Genomic DNA, 26,579 nt, shown 5'->3' with positions numbered 1-26,579 from the left:
ACTGGGATATGGCCATGTGCACATTGGAGCACCTACATGCTATTGTATACACACCAGAGACAAACACCCCCCTTTTTTCTCCCTGTCTCCACCATAAAAGACACCTAAAGACTTTATCCTAAGCATACATACTTGTTAAGGCTCATTTCTACTCTGCCAGGAATGCAGCAGAGTTATGTGATGATTGGCATTGGTTTGTCTGTCCATCTGTTTGCCTGTCTCTTAACAACATTACTCAAAAAAAGACTAACAGATTTGGATGTCATCAGTCTGATCACACATGTAAAGTCTGAGGCAGACTGGAGCATGTACAGTCTAGTCACACAGTATTTTCTGTTTCGTAGCGATACGTCGAAATTCCGGAGCCACCATTTACACGCCCTCAGACTTTTGTGGAGCATTTTGATATCTTTTGAGCACCCATGCCTGGTGTACATCCTGGCCAAATTTGAGCTATGTTGGGGTTACCCTGTTTGAGCTCATAGCATTTGAAAATGTGCAAAAATTTAGACAAAATTGGCAATCTTTTTGCCACTTAAGTTCAGGGTTATACTGCTCAGGGCAAGACACACCTTGAACACTCACACAAGGGTGACACATACAACCACTATCGTACACATCCAGTTTCAAGTTGCCAGTTAATCCAACCTGCACTGGCTGTGACTGTGAGAGGAAACCAACGCAAGTATGGGGAGACATTTAATAGTATCAAACAAGGAGACGCAAAGTGTTGATGGGTTTTTTGGACACATCAAAGGCTGAATGTCTCCTAAGAAGTACGCAAGCAAGTGAAAATTTCATTTCCTTGTTGAGAATGTCCATCGTTGGGTCAGAAACATTAAAAAGACAGATCGGCCTTGTGATAGTTTCCTTGCTGTGGAAGTTGCAAAATACTTTCTTCAGTGACGTTGAAACTGACAGGATTTGACAAACCGCAATGTGTGTGAATCATGGTGGGCTGCATCAGCCGTAATTTGTATCACATGTGCTTCTCTGTCTCTACATGCTTCTATGGCAAAACCATGGCAGCAAAGTAAACTGTAAGTACGTGGACAATTAATTTTGAAATCGAAATTTGAAACAAATGCAAAATACAAAGTAATTTAAGGGTATACCGAGTGTGGTTATTAAATGAAAGACTAATGATGTAATGTATGTATTACTTGATTTAAGCAGATTAAAACTTCTAGGGTTTTAGGCTGCCCATTGATTGATGTATACTATGAGTTTTAGGAATGCACACTGCATTTCTACTGACTGAGCCCAGACTCATTAATTAACAGTCATGCCTCATACATTTTGTAATACCTCTCACCCCTGATTTAAAATGTTGTGTGATTGGTTTTATAAATTCATGCCTTCTTCCTTTTGCAACTGGGGTTTGGTAGTCTCCTGTGGCTGCTCTGTCACATTTTCAGTCTACTAACCAGTGAATACTGAACTGGAACTTTACTTCACAAGACGAATCACAACTGTAACAATTGTATCTACTGAAAAAAACTGCAGTAAGATGTTTTTGCAATATCATTCATCATAATCAATTTGTAGAATAACTTCGTGTTGCTGCAATAACCTTAATGAAGAACAGAGAGAAAAAGAAAAACTGTGTCAATCAAAAATTGAAATGACGTGACCTGCTTCATGTGCTTTGTATGTGCATAGTCTGGCTGGAATTAAATGGTCACCTGCTGGAGCACAAAACTCACACTTCCTGTTTCCCACACCAGTCTCTTTATTACACAATAGCACATATCCACATAGTAAGATACATGTTGTTCTGGGAATGCACCACGTATTGCAATAAAACAGCCGAGTGTGCAAGTATCTGTATCTGGGTTCCGTTTTTTTTTTTCTAAAGGAGACGAATAAAAGGTCAAGATACGACGAGACAGGATGTGTGAGCCCTATTGAGACTGATGTGCAGCAGTCATTCACACGACTCCTAAATCCTCTGCAACTCATGCTGTAGGACGTAAGGATACTGACAATGAAGATTACTTGTACAGCTGTTGTGCTCCTCATCCAAACATTCTGTTGTTTGGCTTCAGATGGTATGATATTCCAATTTTTTATTTTAAAATTTTGTGAAAAAAAAACAACAGCAAAAAACAATGTAGCTGTACCCTTTACATTGTGGTGTAATAACTCTGCTTGCTTTATACTTTCTGTTTACTCTGTGAATTAGTGTCGGTCTGCTTGTCCATGCAATATGAAATCAAAAAAGGCACAGAAAAAGCACCTTAATGATGTGAGCATGTGAGTGAGTTTACATTATTTCTTTCTCTGCAGATTCATCATTTGAACTAACTAACAAGGCCACTGGTTTCTGTTTGGTAAAAAGAAACAACTACTGCTATGACATACGCTGGACAACTGGTGATCGACTTCTGGTTCAACAGCTGAAGAAGTGCCTTGGAGCTCAGGGGAAAAATGTTGGAAGTGAAATAAATCTGTACGACTGTGATGAAACCAGTGAATTCCAAAAGTGGGAATGCAAGAATGAAACGGTGCTCGCTCTCAAAGGCCAAGAGCTTTACGTTGAGCTCACTGCAGATAACACAGCTGTTCTCTCCAAAACAGTTGGACCCAATAACCACCTCACAATTTCAGGGATGTCCAGTGGTGCTTGTTCAAGAACATATAGAGGTACAGTACTGCATGAAGATATTTTCCCATCATTTCAAGGACAAAACTAGAATATGAAAAGAAATTAGGATGTCTACAGTTTTAGATGCTTTAAAGTTGGAAGGTTTGTTTCAAATAATATTTTCCTATTGGTTTTATCTGACAGAAAGGAAATACTCATGCACAAGTGCTTACATATGATGTACAGTCATACTTGTTTGGTAAATCTTCAGAGACATTCTGAGCCTGAATTTAGTATCACGGATTTAAAAGAAGTTCGTCCCATGTTCCTATGAAAGTTAGGTTACTGCATTACAGATGGTCTATAACCAATCTTTGTTTTGTTCTTATCCCCTTTTAGAGCTATTTACCATTGGTGGAAATGCGTTTGGAAAGCCCTGCATGTTTCCCTTTCTGTACAAAGACCAGTGGTACTCAAACTGCACGACATTCGACACTTCAGAGAAGCGCCTTTGGTGTGCGGTTGAGACAAAATATGAAAGTGAACGCTGGGGGTACTGCCCAACTACCTGTGAGTAGTACCTGTGAAGTAGTTTGTATGAAAATATTAAGCTTTCAGGAGACATATTTGTTTTCAAAGTACCTACAAGCATCACTTAATACAGCTGATATACAGTTAAGCCAAAACTATGTAGTTTCATTGAGTAAAAATTAAATTTAAGGTTATAGGGCAGAATGCTTTTAATCAGCATTTCACATTTAATGTATTTTGTATTCCCATTGAACAGCCAGAGGAGACTGGAATAAACATCCAAGCACAGGAGCTTATTACCAGCTGAACACACAGTCAGCTCTGACTTGGCCTCAGGCAGAAATCAGCTGCAAACAGCAGGGTTCCTCCCTTCTCAGCATCAGTGATCCACACGAACAGGCTTATATTACAGGTAAAGTGACAGTAACTCTATATTAAATGTACTGAAAAAGGGATCATGCATTTGATGCTATGTAGCTGCATACAGTTACTGTACATTCATTTTTGTTCTATTACTGAAAAGAACTTTGCATTCGATTGATTTTTATTATATATTATTGAAGGCTCTATGTATATGGAGAATCCTGAATACTAACAATTTTTATAATCAGAATTTTAACTAATGACTAAAGGGAAAGACTGTTGAGTTATTTATGTTCCCCATGGCCTTAACAGCACTACTATGGAAAGGGGGCAACACGCTTTGGATTGGACTGGTTCTGGATCCAGAACATGGTTGGAAATGGAGTAATGGGAGGCCTTACCGATATCTGAAATGGGACTCTGGTAGGTTTTTATTCCGCTCAGAGATGGTACTAGAAAAAAAGAAATACATTAAGATTTATTAACAATGCTTAACCAATGCTGACAAGCTCAACCACCAGGAAGGTGGCTAGTATACAGCTGTTCAGCTTAGCAGAGAACTAATGTCAGCATGTTAAACATAAGCATCATCATGTTTTAGGACATCCACTTCCTGATCCGGGACACAACTGTGCAGTTGCTGATCCTGCTGTACAGTACACCTGGCAAAGTTCACCGTGTAGCAAGAAACTGGGCTACATCTGCTACAGTAAAGGAGCTGAGGAAAGGCCTACACAAGGTATAGAAAAAGATCCATTCTGTTCTATACTAGTGATCTCACGATATCAGAGTTATGACTTTGATACAATACCTGTCTAAAAGCACTGACACTGAGATGATACCACATGAAAAATCTAAAACATCAAGAAAAGTAATGTAATAGTATACAGTAGAATACAGAACTGCTTTTTTATTAGTAATTTAAAATACCCTACAGGTCAAAAGTTTGGACACACCTTCTCATTTAATGTTTTTCTTTATTTTCATGATTAGTTACATTGTAGATCCTCACTGAAGGCATCAAAACTATAAATGTTTGAGGTCATTGTCCTGTTGAAAAATAAATGATGGTCCAACTAAAGGTAAACTGGATGGGATGTCATGTCGCTGCAGGTTGCTGTGGTAGCCATGCTGGTTCAGTGTGCCTTCAATTTTGAATGAATCCCCAACAGTGTCTCCAGCAAAGCACCTCCACACCATCACACCTCCTCCTCCATGCTTCATGGTGGGAACCATGCATGTAGAGAACATCCATTCACCTTTTCTGTGTTGCACAAAGACAGGACAGGTGGAACCAAAGATCTCAGATTTGGACTCATCAGACCAAAGCACAGATTTCCACTGGTCTAATTTCCAATCATTGTGTTTCTTGGCCAAAACAAATCTCTTCTGCTTGTTGCTTTTCCTTAGTAGTGGTTTCTTAGCAGCTGTTTGACCATAAAGGCCTGATTGGTTCAGTCTCCTCTGAACAGTTGATGTAGAGATGTGTCTGCTACTAGAACTCTATGTGGCATTTATCTGGGCTCTAATCTGAGGTGCTGTTAACTTGCCATTTCTAAGGCTGGTGACTCGGATTAACTTATTTTCAGCAGCAGAGGTGACTCTTGGTCTTCCTTTCCTGGGGCGGTCCTCATGTGAGCCAGTTTCGTCATAGCACTTGATGTTTTTTTGCACCTGCACTTACAGATACCTTCAAAGTTTATGCAATTTTTCAGACTGACTGACCTTAAATTCTTAAAGTAATGATGGACTGTCATTTCTCTTTACTTAGCTGATTGGTTCTTGCCATAATATGGATTCTAACAGTAATCAAATAGGGCTTTCAGCTGTGTACCAACCTGACTTCTGCACAACACAACTGATGTTTCCAACCCCATTAAGAAGGCAAGAAATTCCACAAATTAACACTGATAAGGAACACCTGTGAAGTGAAAACCTTTTCAGGTGACTACCTCATGAAACTCACTGAGAGAAGGCCAAATGTTTGCAAAGCTGTCATCAAAGCAAAGGGTGGGTACTTTGAGGAATCTAAAATATCAAACATATTTAGAGTTATTTTACAATTGTTTGTTTGCTACATAATTCCATATATCTTGCTTCATAGTTTTGATGTCTTCAGTATTAATCTACAATGTAGAAAGTAGGAAAAACAAAGAAAAAACATTGACTGAGAAGGTGTGTCCAAATTCTTGACTGGTAGTGTATATTTTTCAATGCAAGACAATGGAGGATCTGAAAAGAAGCCATAAAACCACACGAGGAAAAAAACTGACTATAGTGTCTTCATGCATCTTAATAACCTCCAGAGCTGGAGCAGAACCTCTTCACAAAGATCAGCTCTTTAAACATTTATGTCTCTACCTTCACATGTTCCACTGCTGCTTGTGAAAGGATAAACTCTCATGGAGATATGAACTAGCAGTACGTCAGTGCACATTTTGTTAATACACGTTCACTCTTTCTGCAGGAGTTCAGTTGATCATTGTAACTGATGCTGGTGTACTTCACAGTTGTGAACACCTGATTTTCACAGCTTGCAGGAATGTGACTTAACCATTGTGTTGTTTTAAGATCCTGTACACTCCTCTTGTCCTCAGGGTCAAAAATGACCCGTCTCTGCCTTTAAAATAGAACAATTTAATTGAATTTTCAGCCAAAAATCTATTTCACATGAAGAACCAACCTGTCAAGCATCACACACTTTGTGAATGTCTGTGTTTTTTGCTCTTCAGAGGGCAGAAAGACTGTATTTAATCAGTGGACACCACTCTTTTTACATCACGTTATAACTGTTTTCTTTGCTAAAGTAGAGGTTTATTGTTACGATCATTGCTGCTAAAGGTACTGCATAGGTGTAAACATTATTTGTTTAGCAAGAGATGATACTTCTATATCCTAAGAAAGTACCAGAAATGTGCAGAAAGTAGCTTCAAATTCATTTTTGAAGGGAAACAACAGTGTACTGTATACTGTACAATGGATTGCAACTACAAAAACTCAGCTACAAAATAACAGTCTTCTCACATCTTTTGAATCATTGCTCCCACCCACAAGGTGCATAACCTACAACAATAATAAGAATAAAATGCAATAATAGATGCAAAACAAAAATATGAAGAACATATTAACCTCTAACTAGCGTATGTAGGACAGTATGCAAGTGAGTGTAGATGGACTTTAGAAATGTATTTCTCATATGTGCAGCACATAGTATCTGTTTTACAGTCCTTCTTGTTACTTCTGGATGTGTGAAAAAAGTCAGATCTATGACCTGCTGGGTACTGAAAACTAAAAACTGCACTCATGGGAGATACTTTTAAAAAGATAAAGCTGAATTAAACATCTATCTTGAGCCTTTTTTTTTTTATCCATGTTCAGGGATGAAAACAGTTTGTCCCAACATGAAGCACATTCCTTTGACTATCTGAATCTGTTGTTCAAGTCTGCATGTCTGTTGGTGAGATTCTTTGCTAGGCAGAATATGCTAGTTTCCAGATGGGCATTGTGGTGTCTGTGGGCTTGCAGATGTTTAGTTTTGTTCATCTACTTTGTGGACAATTTGTGGATGGTAGGCACTTCTGCTGCCATGTATCTCATTTTGTATATCGTGCAACACTATTCTAGACATCCTCTGGTTATAGTGTTCTGTAGCTATATTACATATCTGTCACTAAGTACATACCTTTCTTTGCTCTTCATGATCAGCTGTTGGAACAGGACTTTGTTCAGCACCCTGGATTCCCTACAATGGCCACTGCTTCCACCTTAATCGTACTCAGAAAACTTGGTCTGATGCTCAGAAACAATGCCGTGATGAAAGAGGGGACCTTGTGAGCATCCGCAATGTGGAGGACCAAAGCTTTGTCATCTCTCAGCTTGGATATGGTACGTGAAGACAACAGAACAAAAGAAAATTGCCTTGCGAACAACATAAAACTCTTTTAAGTCCACAAGACTTCCTTCTATCAATTTGTCCTGAGCATCCCTGTTACTGCATTCTTTGTCTCACACTTCAGTGAACGAAATTGAGACCTGCATAAGAAAGTAGTGTGAATAAAACACATTTGCAAATGTCTGTTACTCATTAGCAATATATTCAGTTATTGTAAAATAGTGTACAGGAGGATTTTTTTTGTCAGCAGCATCCACTGATGAGCTTTGGATAGGACTGAATGACAGGAAGACAGAGGGCCTGTTTGACTGGACTGATCACTCTACTGTGAGCTTCACAAGCTGGGAATATGGGAAACCAGATGTTTCTGCTGTTATAAAAGATTGCGTTCTCATCAGAGGAGAGGTAGGGAGCATGGTGTGGGTACTGTGTACATATTAAATAGTAAGTGCATTTGTCTACATTTGAAATATGACATTAAATTTCTACAGTTCTAAAACTGTGGAATAAGTTGACATGTGACATATTAGTTCATTAACTGTACCACCGTCTACTGTCTGTAATGTCTGATTGCACTGTGTTGCAGAATGGGAACTGGGCTGACCGTGTGTGTGAGGAGAAGCATGGCTTCATTTGTATGAAGACGAGCTCTTCAACAAGCTCTGGAGATAAAGTGGAGAAAGACGAAGGCTGCAAAAGTGTGCGTTGAGTTTACATCTTCTTTTCATATTTTCTTGAGACATTTCTGTTCTTATGATGATGGCTAATATTCCCAGTTTGACCACTCCCACAAGACCTTCTGTTATTTTAGCCTAGCATGTGTAAATAAGTTTTCAGACTAGTGAACACCATGGAGCACGAAGCAGCTTACAAAGACCAAAACACACAGATGAACTAACAGTTTCGAAAGTATGCTAAAGTCACTCCTTAATTTCAGGTCAACATATTAGGGGTTTGTGGTTTTCAGCTTGTTCTACAGTTCCCCCAAGAGGACAAAAACCCAATAACACAGCTGAATATAACATGTTTGACTTTATAATGTGGTGTAGTTTAAAGCTATGTGTATGATACTTCTGTGATTAGAGCCACTTTTCTATTTGTTGTATGTGGAAGAGATTTGAGAAGTTCTTCTAAAATGAGACAACCACGGTGAAAGTTGGTGCAATGCTTTGCTTTCAGTACATTCATTGTCATGCTTTGTAATATTTAGCAATCGTGTCAAATCTCTGCAAGATACTGAATATTTAGGAAAAGCCTTTTGTCATTCTGTCAGAACAGATTAATCACAGTAAGTCATTCTTCACTTTCTTGTTTACAACAATCCAGGGGTGGAGGAGACATGGCTCATACTGCTACTTTATTGGAAGAGAGACCAAATCTTTTCATGAAGCTAAAGATGACTGCAAGAGTTCCGATTCTTACTTGGCTGATATTTCATCTGGGTAATTTTTCAAAATGTTATTGGGACAATAGATTTAACATTTAAAAGAGAATGTGAACAACACAAAATAAAATCTAAAAATCAGGTCTGCTTTGACCCTCCTGTTACGCTGGTTTCTCAGGAACAGCAATGATGTTCCTGGCTGAATTAATTATCCAAAAATGTCAGCAACCAAAAATAGGAAAAACTTAACACAATAACCATTATTTATATCTCATTATTGACTCCATTCCTAACCATTTTTATCAATATTGAGCACAATGCTGTTCTTTATTTCTCACAAATCATGGTTCAATGAGGATAATCCACTTGTTTTTTATTTTTAAAAATGCATGTTAAAATTTTTTTTTTAATGTACATTGGAAACACCTCCATATAAAATACAACAGTTTAACATGACGTTGATTTTTGTTTGGTTTTACATTTTGAATTTTTTTTTTCTTTTTGTGTAGTTGATATAACACCTTCTTTTCAGGGTGGGTTTGCAAATATGCGAAAAGAACCATTCTTGTTTGATATATTGGATACACTTATTTAGCCAAGCAGAAGAAGTTTCATACTGGAAAAATACTTTTAACAATTTTTTCTTATTATTAGTGTTTTTTTTAACTTTAAAATGCGTCAATTGGATCCACAACATAACAGGAGGCTTAAATTATGTACGACACTAAATATTTTATGTTCCTCCTGCAAATATTTCCAGGGTGGATAATGCATTCCTTGTGAGTTTGGTCGGGAATAGACCAGAGAAATACTTTTGGCTGGGGCTCTCAAATCAGAAAAACTTCTCTCAGTTTGTCTGGACCAACACTTACTCTGTGAGATTTACTCACTGGAATGCTGAAATGCCAGGTATGGAGAACCACTAAACTTCACCAGTAAAATGTCACAGAGGGTCGCCTCACAATTAACATGTCACCATTTCTCCTCTGGCAATGCAAGGTCACCGACAGGGCTGTGTTGCCATGAAGACCGGGATTTTTGCTGGCCTCTGGGATGTGCTGCCCTGCACCAATAAGGAGAAATATATTTGCAAGCATCAGGCAGAGGGGACAGTTTTAACTCCTGCCCCACCAACCCTTGTTCCTCCCAAATGTGCATATGGCTGGAATCGACTGGGGGCAGGAAATCGATGCTTTAAGGTACATCCACATCTCAAAAAGATAAAATAGTTTAAAGTACACTTTTAACTTGATCTGGGGCTTGCTATATGAAACAAGTTCAACTTAGAAGTCATGAGCCAAATTCATGGGACTTCTAGGAATAGTGATGCCATAGTCCAAGCTGTACCGTGCTTAACCTAAAATCCTGCTTCATAGGAAAGGCCTCAGATTTTCCACATTCATACATGAACATGGGCCACCAATGAAAGTCTGAAATGTGCTTCTGTTCTACAAACGAAAAAGCAGTAAATTAACCATTTAATGTACCATGTTTAGATGCATGGAAGTATGTACACATTTGTGCTACCGACTAACACTGAAACACTTAAACTACTCCAATAGACATACAAATCTATGTACACATACATGGATGATGCATAGCATTATGACCACTGACAGGCAAAGTGAATAACACTGATCATCTCTTTATCATGGCACCTGTTAGTGAGTTGGATATATTAGGCTGCAAGTGAACATTTTATCCTCAAAGTTGATGTGCCAGAAACAGGAAAAATGGGCAAGCGTAAGGATTTCAGTGACTTTCACTAGGACCAACTTGTGATGGTTAGAAAACTGCGTCATAGCATCTCCAAAACTGCAGCTCTTGAGGGGTGTTTCCAGTCAGCAGTGGTCAGTATCTATCAAAAGGGGTCCAAGGAAGCAACAGTTGTAAACCGGTGACAGGCTCATAGGCAACCAAAGCTCACTGATGCATGTGGGAAGCGAAGGCTGGCCTGTGTGGTCTTATCCAACAGATGAGCTACTGTTGCTCAGATTGCTGATGAAGTTAATGCTGGTTCTGATTGAACGGTGTCAGAATCAGTGCATCACAGTTTGTTGTGTATGGGGTTGCATAGCTGCAGATCAGTCAGGGTGTCCATACTGGCCCCTGTGCACCTCCGAAAGCTCGAACAATGGGCACTTGAGCATCAGAACTGGACCACAGAGCAAAGGAAGATGGTGGCCTGGTCTGATGAATCACATTCTCTTTTACATTACAGGGATGACTGGGTGTGTTGCATCTTTTCACATTATCATTTCTTTTATGGTCGGGTACGTGTGCATCACTTACCTGGGGACACATGGCACCAGGATGCACTATGAGAAGACGGCAAGCCGGTGGGTCACATACCACCTACCTAAGCATTGCTGCAAACCATGTACACCTTTTAACAGAAACGGTATTCCCTGATGGCTGTGGCCTCTTTCAACAGGACAATGCACCGTGCCATAAAGCAACAATGGTTCACGAATTGTTTGAGGAGGTTTGAGGTTTTGACTTGACCTCGAAATTGCTCAGATCTCAATTCAATCGAGCATCTGTGGGTTGTGCTGGACAAACAAGTCCGATCCATGCAGGCCCCACCTTGCAGCTTACATGACTTAAAGGATCTCCTACTAACATCTTGGTGCCAGATACCATACCACACCTTCAGGAGTCTCGTGGAGTCTATCCCACGATGGTCAGGGCTGTTTTGGCAGCAAAAGGAGGACCAACACAATATTAGACAGGCAGTCATAATGTTATGCCTGATCGATGTATAAAGCTGTTTGTTACTGGAAGTGCAGAGACCCAAGTGCAGACAGAAGCACGACGAACACAGAATACAAATTTAACCAAGGACCAGAGGTGAGTTCGGGCTGTCGATGACTTGCAGGGTGAGCGATTTGTGGTGGTTTCCGGTCAGGACTAGAGACACAGGGACTGTTGTGTGACTCACACAGGCGAGGTGGAGACCATCCAGGATTGTGGCTTACAACGGGGGTGAGAGAGGTTTGGTGTTAAGCTGCAACTGTTGCACCAGATTGCTTGCAATGAAAATCTCCTCTGTTCCAGAGTCCACAAGGGCAATTATGTCGAGGGACTTGCTTCTCAAGCAGAGGAAAGTAGGCAGGTGCAGATTTTGCTGGAAATGGATTGAGATTCATCTCACCATAATACTGCCAGTCACTGGTATGCTGACTCTTTTACTGGGTGTGTTGGACAAGAAGCAAAAAAATGTTTGCGTGACCAATGTGGAGAGACTAGTAATGTGACTGGTTAACTGGGATACTGGATTTAGCAAGGAATGATTGTTATCAACTAAGCTGCGAAACAATTGTTCATGCTCTCCCAGCAATGCCCCCTGATGGGCTAAAGCATGGTGAAAAGCTGGTGAGTAAAGATGAGTGGCATCATCAGCGCCAACCTCATTGTCTGCTGGGTTGATGTTGGCCCGGCCGTACGGTTACGGGCAGACAGAGACAGAGAAGCACCATGAACGCAGCGTTCAGTGGCACGGAATGACCGGAAAGATAGACCAGGATTAGTATGGAGCGGATTTGCACAGACAAAACAAAGCCTGGCCTGAATTGACTGAAACAGGGTAGGTGTCAAGAAGTGAACCAAACTCATCTTTTATGGCAGGTGTGGAACAAGGAGCAGATGAGCCTCTCTCTGTCACAAGTGTCCACACTCAGCTGATTATCCAATGGAATTTGTGTAGGAGAGAACACACACCTCACTCAAAAGGAAAAGGAAAGGATGGAGGTCTGACACCTAAGTTGAGGTGGAAGGGGTAACACCTTTGCCTCTAAATGGTGCTCCAGAAATTGTTGGCACTGACTTTACCAAACCATGCTGAACATCTTTTTGTTTGTTTGGTTTACAGTTGTTTTCCCAGTCAAATGAAAGGCAGAGAACCTGGTATGAGGCTAGAGATTACTGCAAGGCTATCGGAGGAGACCTGCTCAGCATCCACAGCCGGGAAGAGCTAAATGATATACCACGCAGGTACAGTATGACCTGGCAAACTGCAAAATATTGATGAGGATAAAGGGGGGCTTGTGTCTGGCAGAATACTGGGACAGAGTTTCCACACATAATTCCAAAAGTGTTACAAACAACTTTTATATTTAAATCACTGATTTAAGTTTGTCCATTGTAGTTATGTTACAGCATGGATTGGACTTAGTGCCCCTGACCCAGACACAGGCTATGTATGGAGCGATGGATCCCCAGTAAGTTCATACTTTTCTGCATTATTTGTAGATTAAAAGACACAGCTATATAAACAGTAATAAATCACTGTTTATTTGTTGTTTCTGTTTACAGGTCAATTTCCAACACTGGGCAGAGGGAGAACCAAACAATAAAATGAATATTGAATCTTGTGTGGTACACAGACTTCATGAAAGATGGATTGGATCTTGGGAAGATGTTCACTGCGAGTTGAGCCGTGATTGGCTGTGCCAGATCCGTGCAGGTAAAATGACTAACAAACTGAATCCATTTCTTTCTAAACAAGAGAATGAAGGATTAGTGAGTAAGCCAAACTTTCTAAAGTATGGAGCTATATTCAGTGTTCGGTGTTTCATTATATTCTCTTCATACAGGAGTGACTCCAAATCCACCTCCAGCTCCTGTCACTCCAGGTAATTCCTCCATTACTCTATGCAACCACACAGAATATGCCAACTTCCCTTATAGCCCAAAATTCTATTGCATGGCTTAAAGTTGCTGCATTTATATTTTCATCATGTGGTTGTATTGATTGTGTCTGCTATCCTGCTATCTCTACCCCCAACCGTTCCTGCTAACCCCCACCCCCTCATCCCCCCTTTCCACTGTCGCTGATTGCTTGCTCACAGAAAATCCAAAGGAAACTTTGGATTGTTGGGTTCTCAGTTATCTGTTTAAAATATGTACGGTCTTCACATTACTATGTTAAGTGTTATGAGATGACATATGTTGTCAGTTGGTGCTATATAAATAAAACTGAATTGAATTGATTTAAATATGGGTTAGTTTAATACCATTTGATAAAATCTGTATCCAGTTCCAAGTCCACCTATCAAATACAACCATCAAGTTAAGCCTTTATAATGCATAGTTAGATCAAGTTATAAATAACTACACTTTAGATTCATTTAGATAACCCTGATCACCTGATATAGTCAGAAATCCAATAGTTTTTGTTGGTTAATACTAAATTAATAATTCATTTTTGAAACTCCAAATGACAATCACCAAAGTCTGTAAGATTTGACTATGAAAAATGGTAAATCCATCCATCATTTACACACTGCTTAATCCTCATTGGGGGCGCTGACTTAGGGTGAAGGCAGGGGACACTCTGGACAGGTTGTCAATCTACAGCAGGGCTACATATACAGACAAACAATCACATTCACATTCAGGGGGCAGGAGGTAAATTAAAATCAAAATCTAGACTAACACTCAGGACAGATTTCCATGTTCTCATGTGTTTCCAGATTACAATCAAACCTCAGATGGGTGGCTTGAATGGAAAGGGAATCAGTATTATTTTAACCATTATTCAAGCGCTATGGAAGACGCCCGTGCCGTCTGTAAACGGAAGCACAGCGACTTGGTGACTATCAACAGTGAAGCTGAAAATGTCTTTCTATGGAAACAGGTAAGCAGCAGCTTGCGGACTAGATAGCTGACATCATTGAATTTAAGCTCAGACATATTGACATTGAAGTACTGCTGATTTCAGCATAATTTTCTCTCTGTGTTGCAGATAGCTAGATTTCATTCAAGTGTATGGATAGGCATGACCGTAGATCTTGATAATACATTTGCGTGAGTATGAATTAAATAATGTATGAAGAGACTGAATACATAATATAAAAGGAGTGAAAGAAAATGATGAAAAATATGTAGTTACTATTAATAGAATAATGGGACTGCACTGTATACACTTCTAGTTACTGTTACAAGATTCACTCATTATGTAAAACTACTCTTTGCTCCGAAAAGGTGGATGGATGATTCTCCAGTCGTGTTTCAGAGGTGGGATGAAAATCAGCCTAATTTCCGGAACAATGATGAGAATTGTGTTGTCATGACTACCTCTCTGGGTGAGTGGCTTAAGATTGATTCATCTTCACCAGCATACCTTCACATGATGACAATTAAAGAAAAAATCATCAGAATTTAAGTTTTAAAGAAGTGAAATATCAATTTTATATTTTGGATTTATTGACAGGGTTCTGGCGTAATAGAAATTGTGGGTTTGACTCCACGTTCATTTGTAAACGCAGCAACTCACCACCTGCCAACGCCTCACAAGCACCACCAACAGTCCCTCCAACAGGCGGCTGTCCACAGAACTGGGAGAAATTCAATTCAAAGGTCAGAGGTCACTCTTAATCATTCTTGTTGTAGTTTGAAAGGATGGGAATATAACTGAACAAGCCGTTGATTTTTCCCCTACAGTGTTACAGAGTCATTAACAACCAGAATGAGACATGGGAAGGAGCGAGGACACAATGCAAAACCATGGGAGGAAATTTGGTCTCAATTGTCTCCAAAGATGTGCAAGGTCTGTTTTATCTATTTTAATTGTGTCAGTGGGGTCCAAAAACAGCACAAGTGAAGATATTTAGACTTTCCATTTGTTTCAATTTTAATACAGAATGTTTAGTTATCTTCAGATATTCTGTTGTCCTTGACTTTTAGAAACCACTTCATGTATAAATAAAAGCAAAACTGTTGACTTAAATGACATGAAAAAAGCTACATTATCAGTATCTGTTGCATTTTTAGGATTTCTGTCAAGTAAATTGTTTGAAGCACCTACTACAAACCTGTGGATTGGATTACATGCTCAAAATGATGCAGGCAGGTTTTACTGGACTGATGGGCGACCAAACCGATACAGTAACTGGGGTTTTGAGGTAAGTGGGCTTTAATATTTCTTCATTACAACCTGAAATAAATGGTAGGTTGTTTGTACTTATTTAAATTTGTAAAGCTAACAGTTCATATTTACTATATTAGAAATTCAATCCTCACAGCATGAGCTCAGTACAACAAAACCAGTCATTCCTGAGATTTAAGTCTTTGATTTTATCAATACTCCATACAGTATGTCCAGCTTTATTTTTGAAGGAAGACTCAATCCTCCTTGGCATGGAGAAGACAGGATTGCACAGATTTATGGAGGAATGTTCTGCCAGTCCTCAAATGTTTTCAGTTGCTAATCTTGTGCACTCTTGTCTCCCACCCCTGTTGGAACTATAGATTCTTGGTGGTAGACCCGGTCAGGTTCATACCAAACATGTGAGATTCCATTTGAGCCACACAAATTAAGATAAGATAAGATAAGATAAGATAAAGTTCTTTATTTCTCCCCACTCCAGGGGAAATTTACATTGTTACAGCAGCTTTATTTACAATATATAATACAATACATAATCTTGAACATCATCCGGATAAAGAAGACACTTACAATATTCATGAAACTTCTTTTCACATTCATTAAATTTCATCTTGCAGTTTTAAGAGGTTGATATTACATCGTGTCCTTGACACTGTCACAGAAACTCTGGTTTCCACTGATGACCCTTGGACCAAGTCTGAAACGCTTGCCCATGTGTTTCTTAATCGGTTGATTGTGTAGGAGGGCTGCCAAACTGAGAAAGCAAAATCTTTTTTGATATACATTGTGTAATTCATTGAGAAGAAAATGATCTCAGAATGGTAAGTGGAAACCAGAATGATAAACTCACCGAGGGATGTATTCAAAACCACACCAAAAGTCCAAGTGAAAAATTGAAATCAGAGGCCATTCCAACTTTCGTGAATTTCATCACAACAACTCATAATGTGGCTCAGTAGTGTCTATGGCCTCCTTGTGTCTGTATGCACTCCTGACAACTACTGGGCATATACCTGATGAGACAGTGGACAGGATCCTGGAGGATCTCTTCCTAGACCTGGATCAAGGCATCAGGGAGCTCTTGGACAGTCTGTGGTGCTACTTGGCAGCGTTGGATGCATCGATACATCATGTCCCAGAGATTCTCAGATGGATTCAGGTACGGAGATTGTGAGGGCTAGTCAATAGCGTCAATGCCCTCCTCATCCAGGAACTGCCTATACACTGCGGCCACATGAGGCTGGGAATTGTCCTGTACCATGAGGAACCAGGGTCCTCTGCACCAGCATATGGTCTGACAGTGCATCTGAGGATTTCATCATGATACCTAACAGCAGTCAGGGTACTATAGTGAGCACATGGAGGTCTGTACAGCTCTCCAAATATAAGCCTCACTGGACACTCACTGACTCACCACCAAATCAGTCATGCTGGCTGATGTTGCAGAGGCAACAAAACGTTCAGCAGGGCGTCTTCAGACTCTTTCACATCTGGTACATGTGCTCAGTGTGAACCTGCTCTCATCTGCGAAGAGAACAGGACCTACAAATTCTGATGTTCTCTGGAAAATACCAATTGAGCTGCATGGTGCTGGGTCCCACTAGAGGATGCCCTCATGCCACCCTCATAGAGTGTGTTTCTGACAGTTTGGTCAAAAACATACACATGAGTAGCCATCTGGAGGTCATTTTGTAGGGCTCTGGCAGTACTCCTCCTGTTTCTCCTCACACAAAGAAACAGATATCTGTCCTGCTCCTGGGTTGTTGCCCTTCTATGGCCCTGTCCCGCTCTGCTTGTGTAAAGCCCAATCTCCTGGTATCTCCTCCACGCCCTTAAGACCTTTGCTACGAGACACAGCAAACGTCAGCAACTTCATGCAACAGCACGTATAGATTTGCCATGCTAGAGGAGATGGACTACCTGTGCAACCTGAAATGTGTTCTCGTACTGTGTCATGCTACCAGCAGTCATAAAGGCATGAGGAAAATGCGAAACATGACAAAAATCAGTCAGAAAAGATAAGGAGACAAAAATGGCCCATGGCCCAAAACCATTGCCTTTTTGGGGGGTGTCTTGCTGTTACCTCTCTTGCCCACCTGTTGTCACTTTCATTTTCACCAAAGCAGGTGAATCTGATTCCCAATCAATTATGTTTCTTAACTGGACAGATCAATAACTCAGAAGTTCAGATGCATTGGTGTAGTACTGTGATGATAAAGTGGTCCCTTGATTTTTTTGAGCAGTGTACTTTGTGGCCTGTGTTTTTAATGAAGTCTTTCTAAAGCATTTGTTCTTGATTGTTCAAAAGAAGAAATATTTGTCAACTTAGAAATGATGCAACAGGCGATTTAATTTTGAATCACTTGGTATTTAAAAAAATATTGCACAGGTGTGTCGTTGCTTCTGTTTGATACTATATATTAATCTGTATTGTTTGTACATTGGTGGATTAGATTGTCTGATGTTCTGATTTCCATTTCAGAGCAATCTACCTCACAGATTACATCATCTACCTCACAGATTCAATCCCTATGAGGTAAAATTATTCATCATTGATCATTTGATTTTATTGTAAAGTTTTGCCTTGTTAAATGAATCTGTATTGTTTTTAATCTGTTTTGTGCTTGTGTATTCAAACATTTTTAACAACAGGATTATCCATGGCAGAGACGTATCAAGGTAATACTTTCATTACACACTGTAACGTAACATGGAATCTTTGTTAATATTTTAATTTATTTCTTCCTTATTTGACTTTATTATTGGATGGTGGTTTATATGTTTTTGTATTACAAGCAGGACAGGAGTTTAAAGATAGTTGGTGGTTTTCTTATTTGTTTTTTAATTGGAAAGACACTGTGAATCCCTCCTGTCAAAGGTTTACACCACTGGCCAAAAGCAACACATTTCAAGAAATCCTGCATAACTGTATCTACTATATCAGCAGAGTCAGATGGCTCATAGCCCCTGTAGAATAGACCTGGATTTATCCCACTTTGATCTTTAGCTCACTTTTATGTCTCTTTTTTCTGTCTCTACAGAAAGAATGTGTTATAATAACTACTAATACAGACGTTGGCATTGGGAAATGGCTAAAAAGGTCCTGCAATGACACCAATGGATACATCTGTCTGCGAAAGCTTGGTAAATCAACAGTCTTATGTATAAATGTCCTAGTTAACATAAGTACATGTTAACTAGGACTGCAACTTATGATTAATTAATAAAAAATAGCAGCAAGACAATAGTTATAGTTAGACAAAACTTCAAATGTTTTGTTTGGTTTAAAGCACTCGTCCAAAATATGGACTGGCCCATTATCTTCTCCGGCGATTATGATATCTGATGATTCTTAGTGTTTCCATTCATCTACATCTGTACTTCCTCGAAATTTACAGGTGGTTAAAATACAATTGTGCTTATTTGACTCTTTCTAAACAGTTACTGCTTTGGGTCTGTCTCAGTGTCCTGTTGACAGCATTATCAAACTGGTTATATGTTACAGTTACATAGCAAATCAACACTGTCTTCCATATTTGTGGTTGAGATGAGGGAAAGAGGAACACAGGTCATTGTTGTAGCGAGATGATGCTAAACTGTTGTTGCTAAAGGTACAATGAAGTTAAAATAATCATAATGCATTTCAATGATTGCTCAAAATGATTTATTAGAATTATTTAAGAGTAGCCACCGTGACAAAAGATCCAAACTGGTTGACATACTGATGACAAAACGTTTACTGATTCCAATTTGACATAGATGGCTTCCTTTACTCCTCTCTCAAACTGTCTGTCCTCTCTGTCCAAAATGTGGACATTGCTGTTCTCAAAGGAATGTCCTTCATCCTTCAGATGCAGGTGAACTGCTGAGTCTTGTCCTGAGGAGCTGCTCTCCTGTGTTGAGCCATGTACTTGTGATGCTGCTGTTTTGTCTCCCCTGTATACAAGTGTGTGCACTATTTGCTGCGTTGGACTGCATATACAACATTGCTATGTTTGTGCGTTGGTGTTTTATCCTTGGGGTGAACCAATTTTGTCTCATAGTGCTGCTGGGTCTGAAGTGCACCGAGATGTTACGTTTGAAGAAAATCCTCCCGAGTTTTTCGGATACTCCAGCTGCATATGTGTAACAATATTATTTGTCCTATGTTCTTCGCTGTTTGTTGTGATGTTGTGTTTCCTAGACCGTTTTGTAGATTTGACGGCCATCCAGTCAGGGTAGCCACGGTTCCTCAGTGCTTTCCTGATGTGGGAATGCTCCTTCTCCTTTGCCTCTGCATTGGTAGGGTCATTCTCAGCCCGGTGCTTTAAGGTTCTGATGACCCCCAGCTTATGTTCCGGTGGATGGTGGTAATCAAACAGCAGATATTGGTCTGTGTGTGTAGGTTTCCTGTAGACTTCAATGATGAGGCTTCCATTCTCTTCAACATGCACCACACAGTCCAAAAAATGCAGCAAGCCATCCTTCATCTTCCCTAGTGAACTTGCTGTCCACCAAATTGATGTGTGTTACATACACTAAATTTTTGCCCTTCATTATGGCTCTCAAGCGTAAGTCAGACACCTCTGATGGCAGTGCTTCAAAGATAAGGAAAGCCATGTCCATGGAAGTGAAATTAGATGTAATAAAACGCTCAAGTTGTAAAAAGCACTGCAACATATTCTGTTATCTTCTTGTGAAATGACTCATACAACCGATCAATATCATGATGCACGTAACGGCTTTGTTTACATTTTCGCGGGAGTTCTGACTTACGACGAAAATCGTCTTACATTGATCTGTAGGAACGGAACTCCGACGCAAGTAAAGGACCCCTGTATCTGAAATAGGTGGTGGTTAGGCAGAGATCTAACAAGGTGCGTATCTGGTTGGGGGTGAGGTTGGTTCTGTTCCCCAGGGATCTCTCTTGCAGGAGGCATTTTCTGACAGTCTCCACTGCCTCCAGTGTGAGAATGCAAATGAAGAGTGATGTGACATCAAATGAAACCATGGTTTCATCCTGGGCCAGTTTCACTCTTGAACTTTGCCTGCAAAATCAGTGGAGTTCTGTATGTGGTACGTGGTTGTACCTACCAGCAGTGCTAAAATTGATGCTTGGCGTTTTGCAAGATTGTAGGTGACTGAGTTGATGCTGCTAATGATGGGTCTGAGTGGTGCTCAATTTGATAGTTGATGCTTTAGAGATGAATCCCACCTAAACTTCAGAGAAGCTCACAGGATTCAGTTTGCTGGTTCTATGTGGTCTTGGCAACATTTTTATTTTTATTTTTTTACAGATTTTCAGCAGATATTCTGCATTTCCCAAATCAACAAAAGAATTGCACAATGGATGCTAACACTAAAGCAGTCGGCCCATGACGCCTGGGGTGCTGGGTGCAGATCGCTTTCAGTTATCAAGAGGATAACAGCTATTTAAACATTTTAAGCATGGATTAGTCACATATAAAAATGATTCTGAAAAGAAAATTGACTCATAATATACAGCTGCCAGACATGTCAGCCATTGTTAAAGACAGTTTTCAAATAATGTTTCATTAATCTAGGTGTGATACATTCCATACACTTCTTGTGGGAGCCGTGTACATCCAATGGCTCTCAATTTTTGTCAAGCAGGTGACCTAAGACTGCTCTCTGATTGCATTCTGGACATTCCATCTTTCATCTAGCTCACCAGTCATGTTTTTATTTTTCTGGCCTTATGAGTAGACAGTTTTGATGCTCATTGCTCACAACACTCCTTTTGCTGAGAATTTGCTAACTGGCAAAACAAGGGCCAGTTTTAACTGAGTTTTACGCTGGCACAATGAAAGGAAATTTGGATTTATCTTGACAAGACTGTAATTGTTGGTTTAAGCCCACAGCAATCTCACATTCACTATCTAGTGGTGCTTGATGGTTTTAACACTATTTAATTGAGCTAAGCAGCGATGTTTCAGCACACCCTGCTGGTAAAACCTGTGAGATGACTTCCGAGAGTTACATTCAGTATATGTTCCTGTGTTGCTGATGGCCTAAAAACTACAAATTGTACTAAAGCAAGCCACGATTTGTCGCAACTCTTCTGTATTGGAATCAATAATTAGCAATGACTGAAACTGCAATTTCAACATTAAAAATGCAGTTTATGGGGCACTGTGTTTCAAGCATGGACATTTTTTTCCCCAAACAGTTTCATGACTGAATGAATGCAGAATTTCATTCTTCTCAGGGATATGGGACGTGTGTAAATCTTAGGTTTCTTTACAACAGGGCTCCTGACTTCAATTCAATTTAATTTGTATAACTTCTTACTCTAAACAGACTCATCTCTCCCGGACTCCAATGAAACAAGGATTTCAACCGACTATGTCAAAATATTTAATGACTCGATCAAGATTGTTACTCAACCAATGAACTGGGATGAAGCCAAGAAGTACTGCGAAAATGATGGCGCCAACCTGGCCAGTCTGCGAAACAAGTGGACACAGTTGTATGTCTCACTTATGGCTATGAAGCTAAACTCTCCTCTGTGGATTGGACTCAATAGTAAGCAGGTACAGGGCACAAGTGTTTCATAACGCACCAACAAAATAGAAGAGTGAACTTGCTTGTAAGTTAAACTTCAAGCAAGATAGATGGATTGACAGATATTTTATTGTCCCCATAAGGAAATTTAACTTGACTCTACAAAGTTCATTCACACATATGGGCACACAAAACCAACAGACTGGAGACTTTACTGAGTAGACATCATAGTAACATGTACACAAGTAATTAAGTTATTGATGTAGATCCACACAAGGTTCATTTTGGAAAACATTAAACAGACTGTTCAGCAGTGTTGATGGCAAGCTATGTAAGAAAATGGGAGCCAGTGAAATGATCAAAAAGATTTAATTATTCACTATACAAATCCCAACATTAAATACTTCCTTGAAAAAAATGTTGCAATCTATATTTTGAATGAATGAAGCAGAATACAGTTTTAACAATCTTTGCTTTCAGACTGATGGATATTTCAGATATATTGATGGCTGGCATTTGACCTTAACTGACTGGGATCAACGGGAACCGAGGATGACGAAACCTTGTGTGTATGTCAAAGAGGATGGAAAATGGAAGACTGCCTACTGTATGGAGAAAATGAACAGTGTTTGTATGAAGTCCACAGGTAGGGCACATGCAAACTTTCATAAAATAATAAATGTATTATATGGGTCTTAATTTCCAATGTTGGAGACCAGAAATGCCACAGGACATATTTTTCCTTGGTACTGAAAGTACAGAAGGTAGCATAGATGACATAGGCAGATGCAGGACAGTAACAACAGCAAGTAATAGAGCACTGGCAAGGGCAGGTGCAGCAACAGCTCACTGTAAGTTGTGGGGAAAAAACACACCGTCATGTATGGACAAAGATAGTGTATGATTCAAATGATCACTGACCAGGAGGATGTAGTTACAATCTTTATTGAAGTAAAAGTACTAATTGCACACTTTAAAACTATTCAGTTACAAGTGAAAATCCTGCACTGAAAAGGTTACTTGAGCAAAAGCATGCAGGTGTAATCAGCGAAATGTACTGTAGGTATTCAAAGTTAATGTAGTTGGTGCAGAAAAATGGCCCCTTTGGCTATTGTAATTTTGCATATTATCTAATTTATTGAGAATGCTGTGATGCTACTTTATATAGGACTGAAATTATTGATTTTTTCATCATGGATTAACCTGCTGAATCTTTTCTATTGACTGACTGATTTGTTAATAAACAAATCTAAAAATAATGAGAAATTTCCTCAATTTTTACAATAACGTGAAATAAAAGCTTACCTAGCTAAAAAGCAGGTTCTGTCTTAGTTGACCCTGGTGTCACCTCTCATGTTTTCATTCACAGATGTGCCACCAACAGAGTCGAGTGATTTTCCAGGATTTTGCCCTGAAGACCCAGAGACAGCCATATACTCAAGGGAGCGTACTAGTTGGCTATCTTTTAAGGCTTATTGTTACCTGTTTATCACAGACAGATCAAACTGGCCAGATGCATCTGCAAACTGTGTAAGACATGGTGAGGATCTGCAAATGATCTAATGCAAATTCTCAGTCACTCAGTTGTGTTTAGATTTGACTAAGAACCTGCTATTCTCTGTTTGTTTGCTTGTTGTGAAGGTGGAAGTCTTGCCAGCATTGAAAATCCTGCAGAGCAAGCGTTCATCACAAACGTTCTGCAACAATTTAGAGATATACACTCTGTTTTCTGGATCGGCCTTTTTAAAACTCACAGGGGTACAGTAACATTTTCTGTTCTTTCATGAAATAAAGACATTGAGCTACACTGCAGGAACATGAACAAGGAAATTAAGCTTTGTTAAACAGACCCTCTCAAACAGTTAATGTATTTTAATTATTGTTATACTGCTGAACAGAGAACTGAAACAGACTAGACTTGGCCAACAATAAATTTAGGAAAAAATATTGCTACACTAATCAGTATGTTTAACCAGTATCTTTTATATCAAATGTGAATCAAAGTGCTGTGAGATGTGAAAGCCATCACCCATAATGACAACCCCGTGAGGAATTAACACCTAGCTCTACAAGTTTTAGTATACTGTAAGTGATTGTGATTATCTGCAGCTGCCTTTCCAGCAGCAGCACACAGCTGTGTTCAACAGAAAAGCTGTCATAGACATGACTGTGAACATAGCAGAGCATTAAGCAGATGCAGAATGATATATTCCCCTCAGTTTGGATAAGAGTTGCATTCAGCAGAGACACATCTACAAACACTAATGTTGTTCAGTGTGTGATGTTTAGTAAATGTGTGCTAACACATCTTCCAAAAACATCTTGATGAAGAAAGAATATGTCAGTGCTGTGTCTTCAGTTCACACACACACACACACACACACACACACACACACACACACACACACACACACACACACACACACAAACAAACAAACAACAGTGTGGAGAAAGCTGAAAAAAGACTTTTTACTTGTTCCTAGGCCAGTGGAAGTGGTTGGATAAAACACCCACTGACTACACTAACTGGATTGATGATGATGACCCATTTGGACAATATGGACAAATCAGAACTTTGGATGGAACTTGGACAGCCAACAGAATGTCACGCTGTGGATATATCTGTAAAACACTCAAAGGTGAGAAATGTTGTCAGAACAGGAAAGTGTAACACTTACATGGCTGTAACTCACAAATGAATCAAAAATACAATTAGAAATTGATTTGAAGATATTTAGCGCAAAGCAACACTGTGAAGATGCAGAAATAGAAAACCCTTTGAAAGGTTGATTTCATGTTTTCCTTTGTAGTAAAAAAGCGAGCACCACCAACAACTGGTAAGTTACACCGATTCATCATTTTCACATTTGTTTACTAAATATAATTCAGTTCTTCTCCCTCATCATCTGTGTTGCATTTGTACAGAAGGTTCTTTGAAGGCCGATCCTCAAACCCACAGCCACATCGTTTTGGAAGTCTTGCTGAGCATTACTGTGATTGCCATAGGGGCAGTCATCATCTTCCTTCTCCTCAAGAAGTATGGTGTCCGCCTGTCTCTCCCTCAAAAGTTAACCACGTTTGACAACCCTCTGTTCTTCAACAATGAGCGGTCACAGGCTGGTGTGGTGGACACCAACCAACTGGTAGCAAACGTAGAGAATTAGAACTCTGGGCCTGTTTTAAGTGTTTAATGTAAACACCAGCAGAATTTTCTGAGGCTGCTTTGAAGAGAGAGAACTTTCAGTCCAGTTGGTAATAATTGGTGTCCATAAACAAAACATTAAAGCTGTAGGAGGTCTCATTTGACATGCAAATGATCCTTGATGTGTTGATTTATGAACCACTAAGGATTTACAGAATGACTGAGAAGTACAAGGAATCATTTTAATCCATAGCTGATTTTACTCTGAATTACTGTATCGCCTATAGGTCAGTGCTGTGAAATGTATGTATTTGTCACATATTGCTTTATGTGTTAAAATGAAAAGTTGGAAGTATAATTTTAAGCAAGACAAGCAATGTAATATGATGCTGAGATAAGTTAACTATTTAGTAGTCCAGCATAGCATGTACCTGTCTAGAAAGTCTTCTAAAGTATATCAATCAGATGGGAATTTTGTGAAAAAATGTAAATACTAGTGATGTGAAACAATTAAAATTTTTAATCAAATAAATCACATGGTTGCTGTGGATTAATTTAGATTAATCTCGATTCAATATCATTCATTTTTAATCTAAATTAATTGTGTTTCATTTTACATGCACAAACACATTCAAGAAAGAAGGGGATATACTTAACACTAAAGGTGGTTATTAAACACCTTTAAAGGTTCATGTTAGAATCCCAGACTAACATGCTTCACGTTAATGTGGGACTTTAAGCTGGAAGTACTTCAATGAAAAGAAAACTCCTTCCTGTAGAGTGTGTATATTACTGTATGTCGGCCTACTGTTCCGTCTTGGTTTTTTTGTATTCAAATTTCCCACCGAGGGACCAATGTGCTGTTCAGTAGAGACCGACTGATATGGATTTATTGAGGCCGATGCCAATTCCAATATTTGGCAGAAAAAAATTCCAATAACTGATTAATCGGCCAATTAATTTAAAAATATATACATAATGAATAAAATAACTTCTTGTTTGGTCCCTTAACACTTACTACAACAAAGATATGAATTACTGTTTTACAATACTTTGTCCTTCAGTTTTTGTTTAACTTTACAATAAAAAGGAATTTTCAAACACAAAAACATGCAACAGAGCATTAAACCTCTGGGAAATTATATAAACTTAAAAAAGACTGAATCTGACATAGACTGTATAATAATGATGGGTGTAGCTACCGCGATGTCACCCGCTGGTTTCTGCACTGAGAAAATGAGCGTGGGACTTTGCTACTTCCTGGTTCACGTCTTGGATTTTTGGAGC

At 39.3% G+C, this 26,579-nt stretch overlaps 1 protein-coding gene across 2 annotated transcripts; it reads left to right on the top strand.

Annotated features, from left to right (window-relative positions):
- Window positions 1-1,891: 1,891 nt before the first annotated feature.
- On the top strand, window positions 1,892-25,824 carry LOC111586474 (macrophage mannose receptor 1-like). Of its 2 annotated transcripts, none has more exons than XM_055014878.1 (32): window positions 1,892-2,051; window positions 2,290-2,646; window positions 2,987-3,157; window positions 3,375-3,530; window positions 3,794-3,904; window positions 4,083-4,220; window positions 7,187-7,366; window positions 7,624-7,778; window positions 7,960-8,073; window positions 8,700-8,815; window positions 9,518-9,666; window positions 9,757-9,956; window positions 12,629-12,750; window positions 12,905-12,977; window positions 13,072-13,222; window positions 13,353-13,391; window positions 14,232-14,395; window positions 14,504-14,565; window positions 14,743-14,843; window positions 14,972-15,117; window positions 15,202-15,307; window positions 15,532-15,662; window positions 18,129-18,182; window positions 18,299-18,325; window positions 18,688-18,790; window positions 21,947-22,179; window positions 22,631-22,796; window positions 23,520-23,690; window positions 23,792-23,908; window positions 24,634-24,789; window positions 24,961-24,987; window positions 25,076-25,824. In XM_055014878.1, exons 1-32 carry the CDS (start codon window positions 1,988-1,990, stop codon window positions 25,312-25,314), a joined length of 4,299 nt encoding a protein of 1,432 aa, XP_054870853.1. In that variant the 5' UTR covers window positions 1,892-1,987; the 3' UTR covers window positions 25,315-25,824. The 2 variants fall into 2 exon arrangements, with proteins under 2 accessions (XP_054870853.1, XP_035797855.2); XM_035941962.2 differs by having other exon boundaries at window positions 7,621-7,778.
- Window positions 25,825-26,579: the final 755 nt, after the last annotated feature.

Source organism: Amphiprion ocellaris, chromosome 10, assembly GCF_022539595.1.
Source record: "Amphiprion ocellaris isolate individual 3 ecotype Okinawa chromosome 10, ASM2253959v1, whole genome shotgun sequence".
Classification (NCBI taxonomy): Eukaryota; Metazoa; Chordata; class Actinopteri; family Pomacentridae; genus Amphiprion; species Amphiprion ocellaris.
Note: the sequence above shows the minus strand (reverse complement) of the source record. Positions and strands in the feature narration are given on the sequence as shown.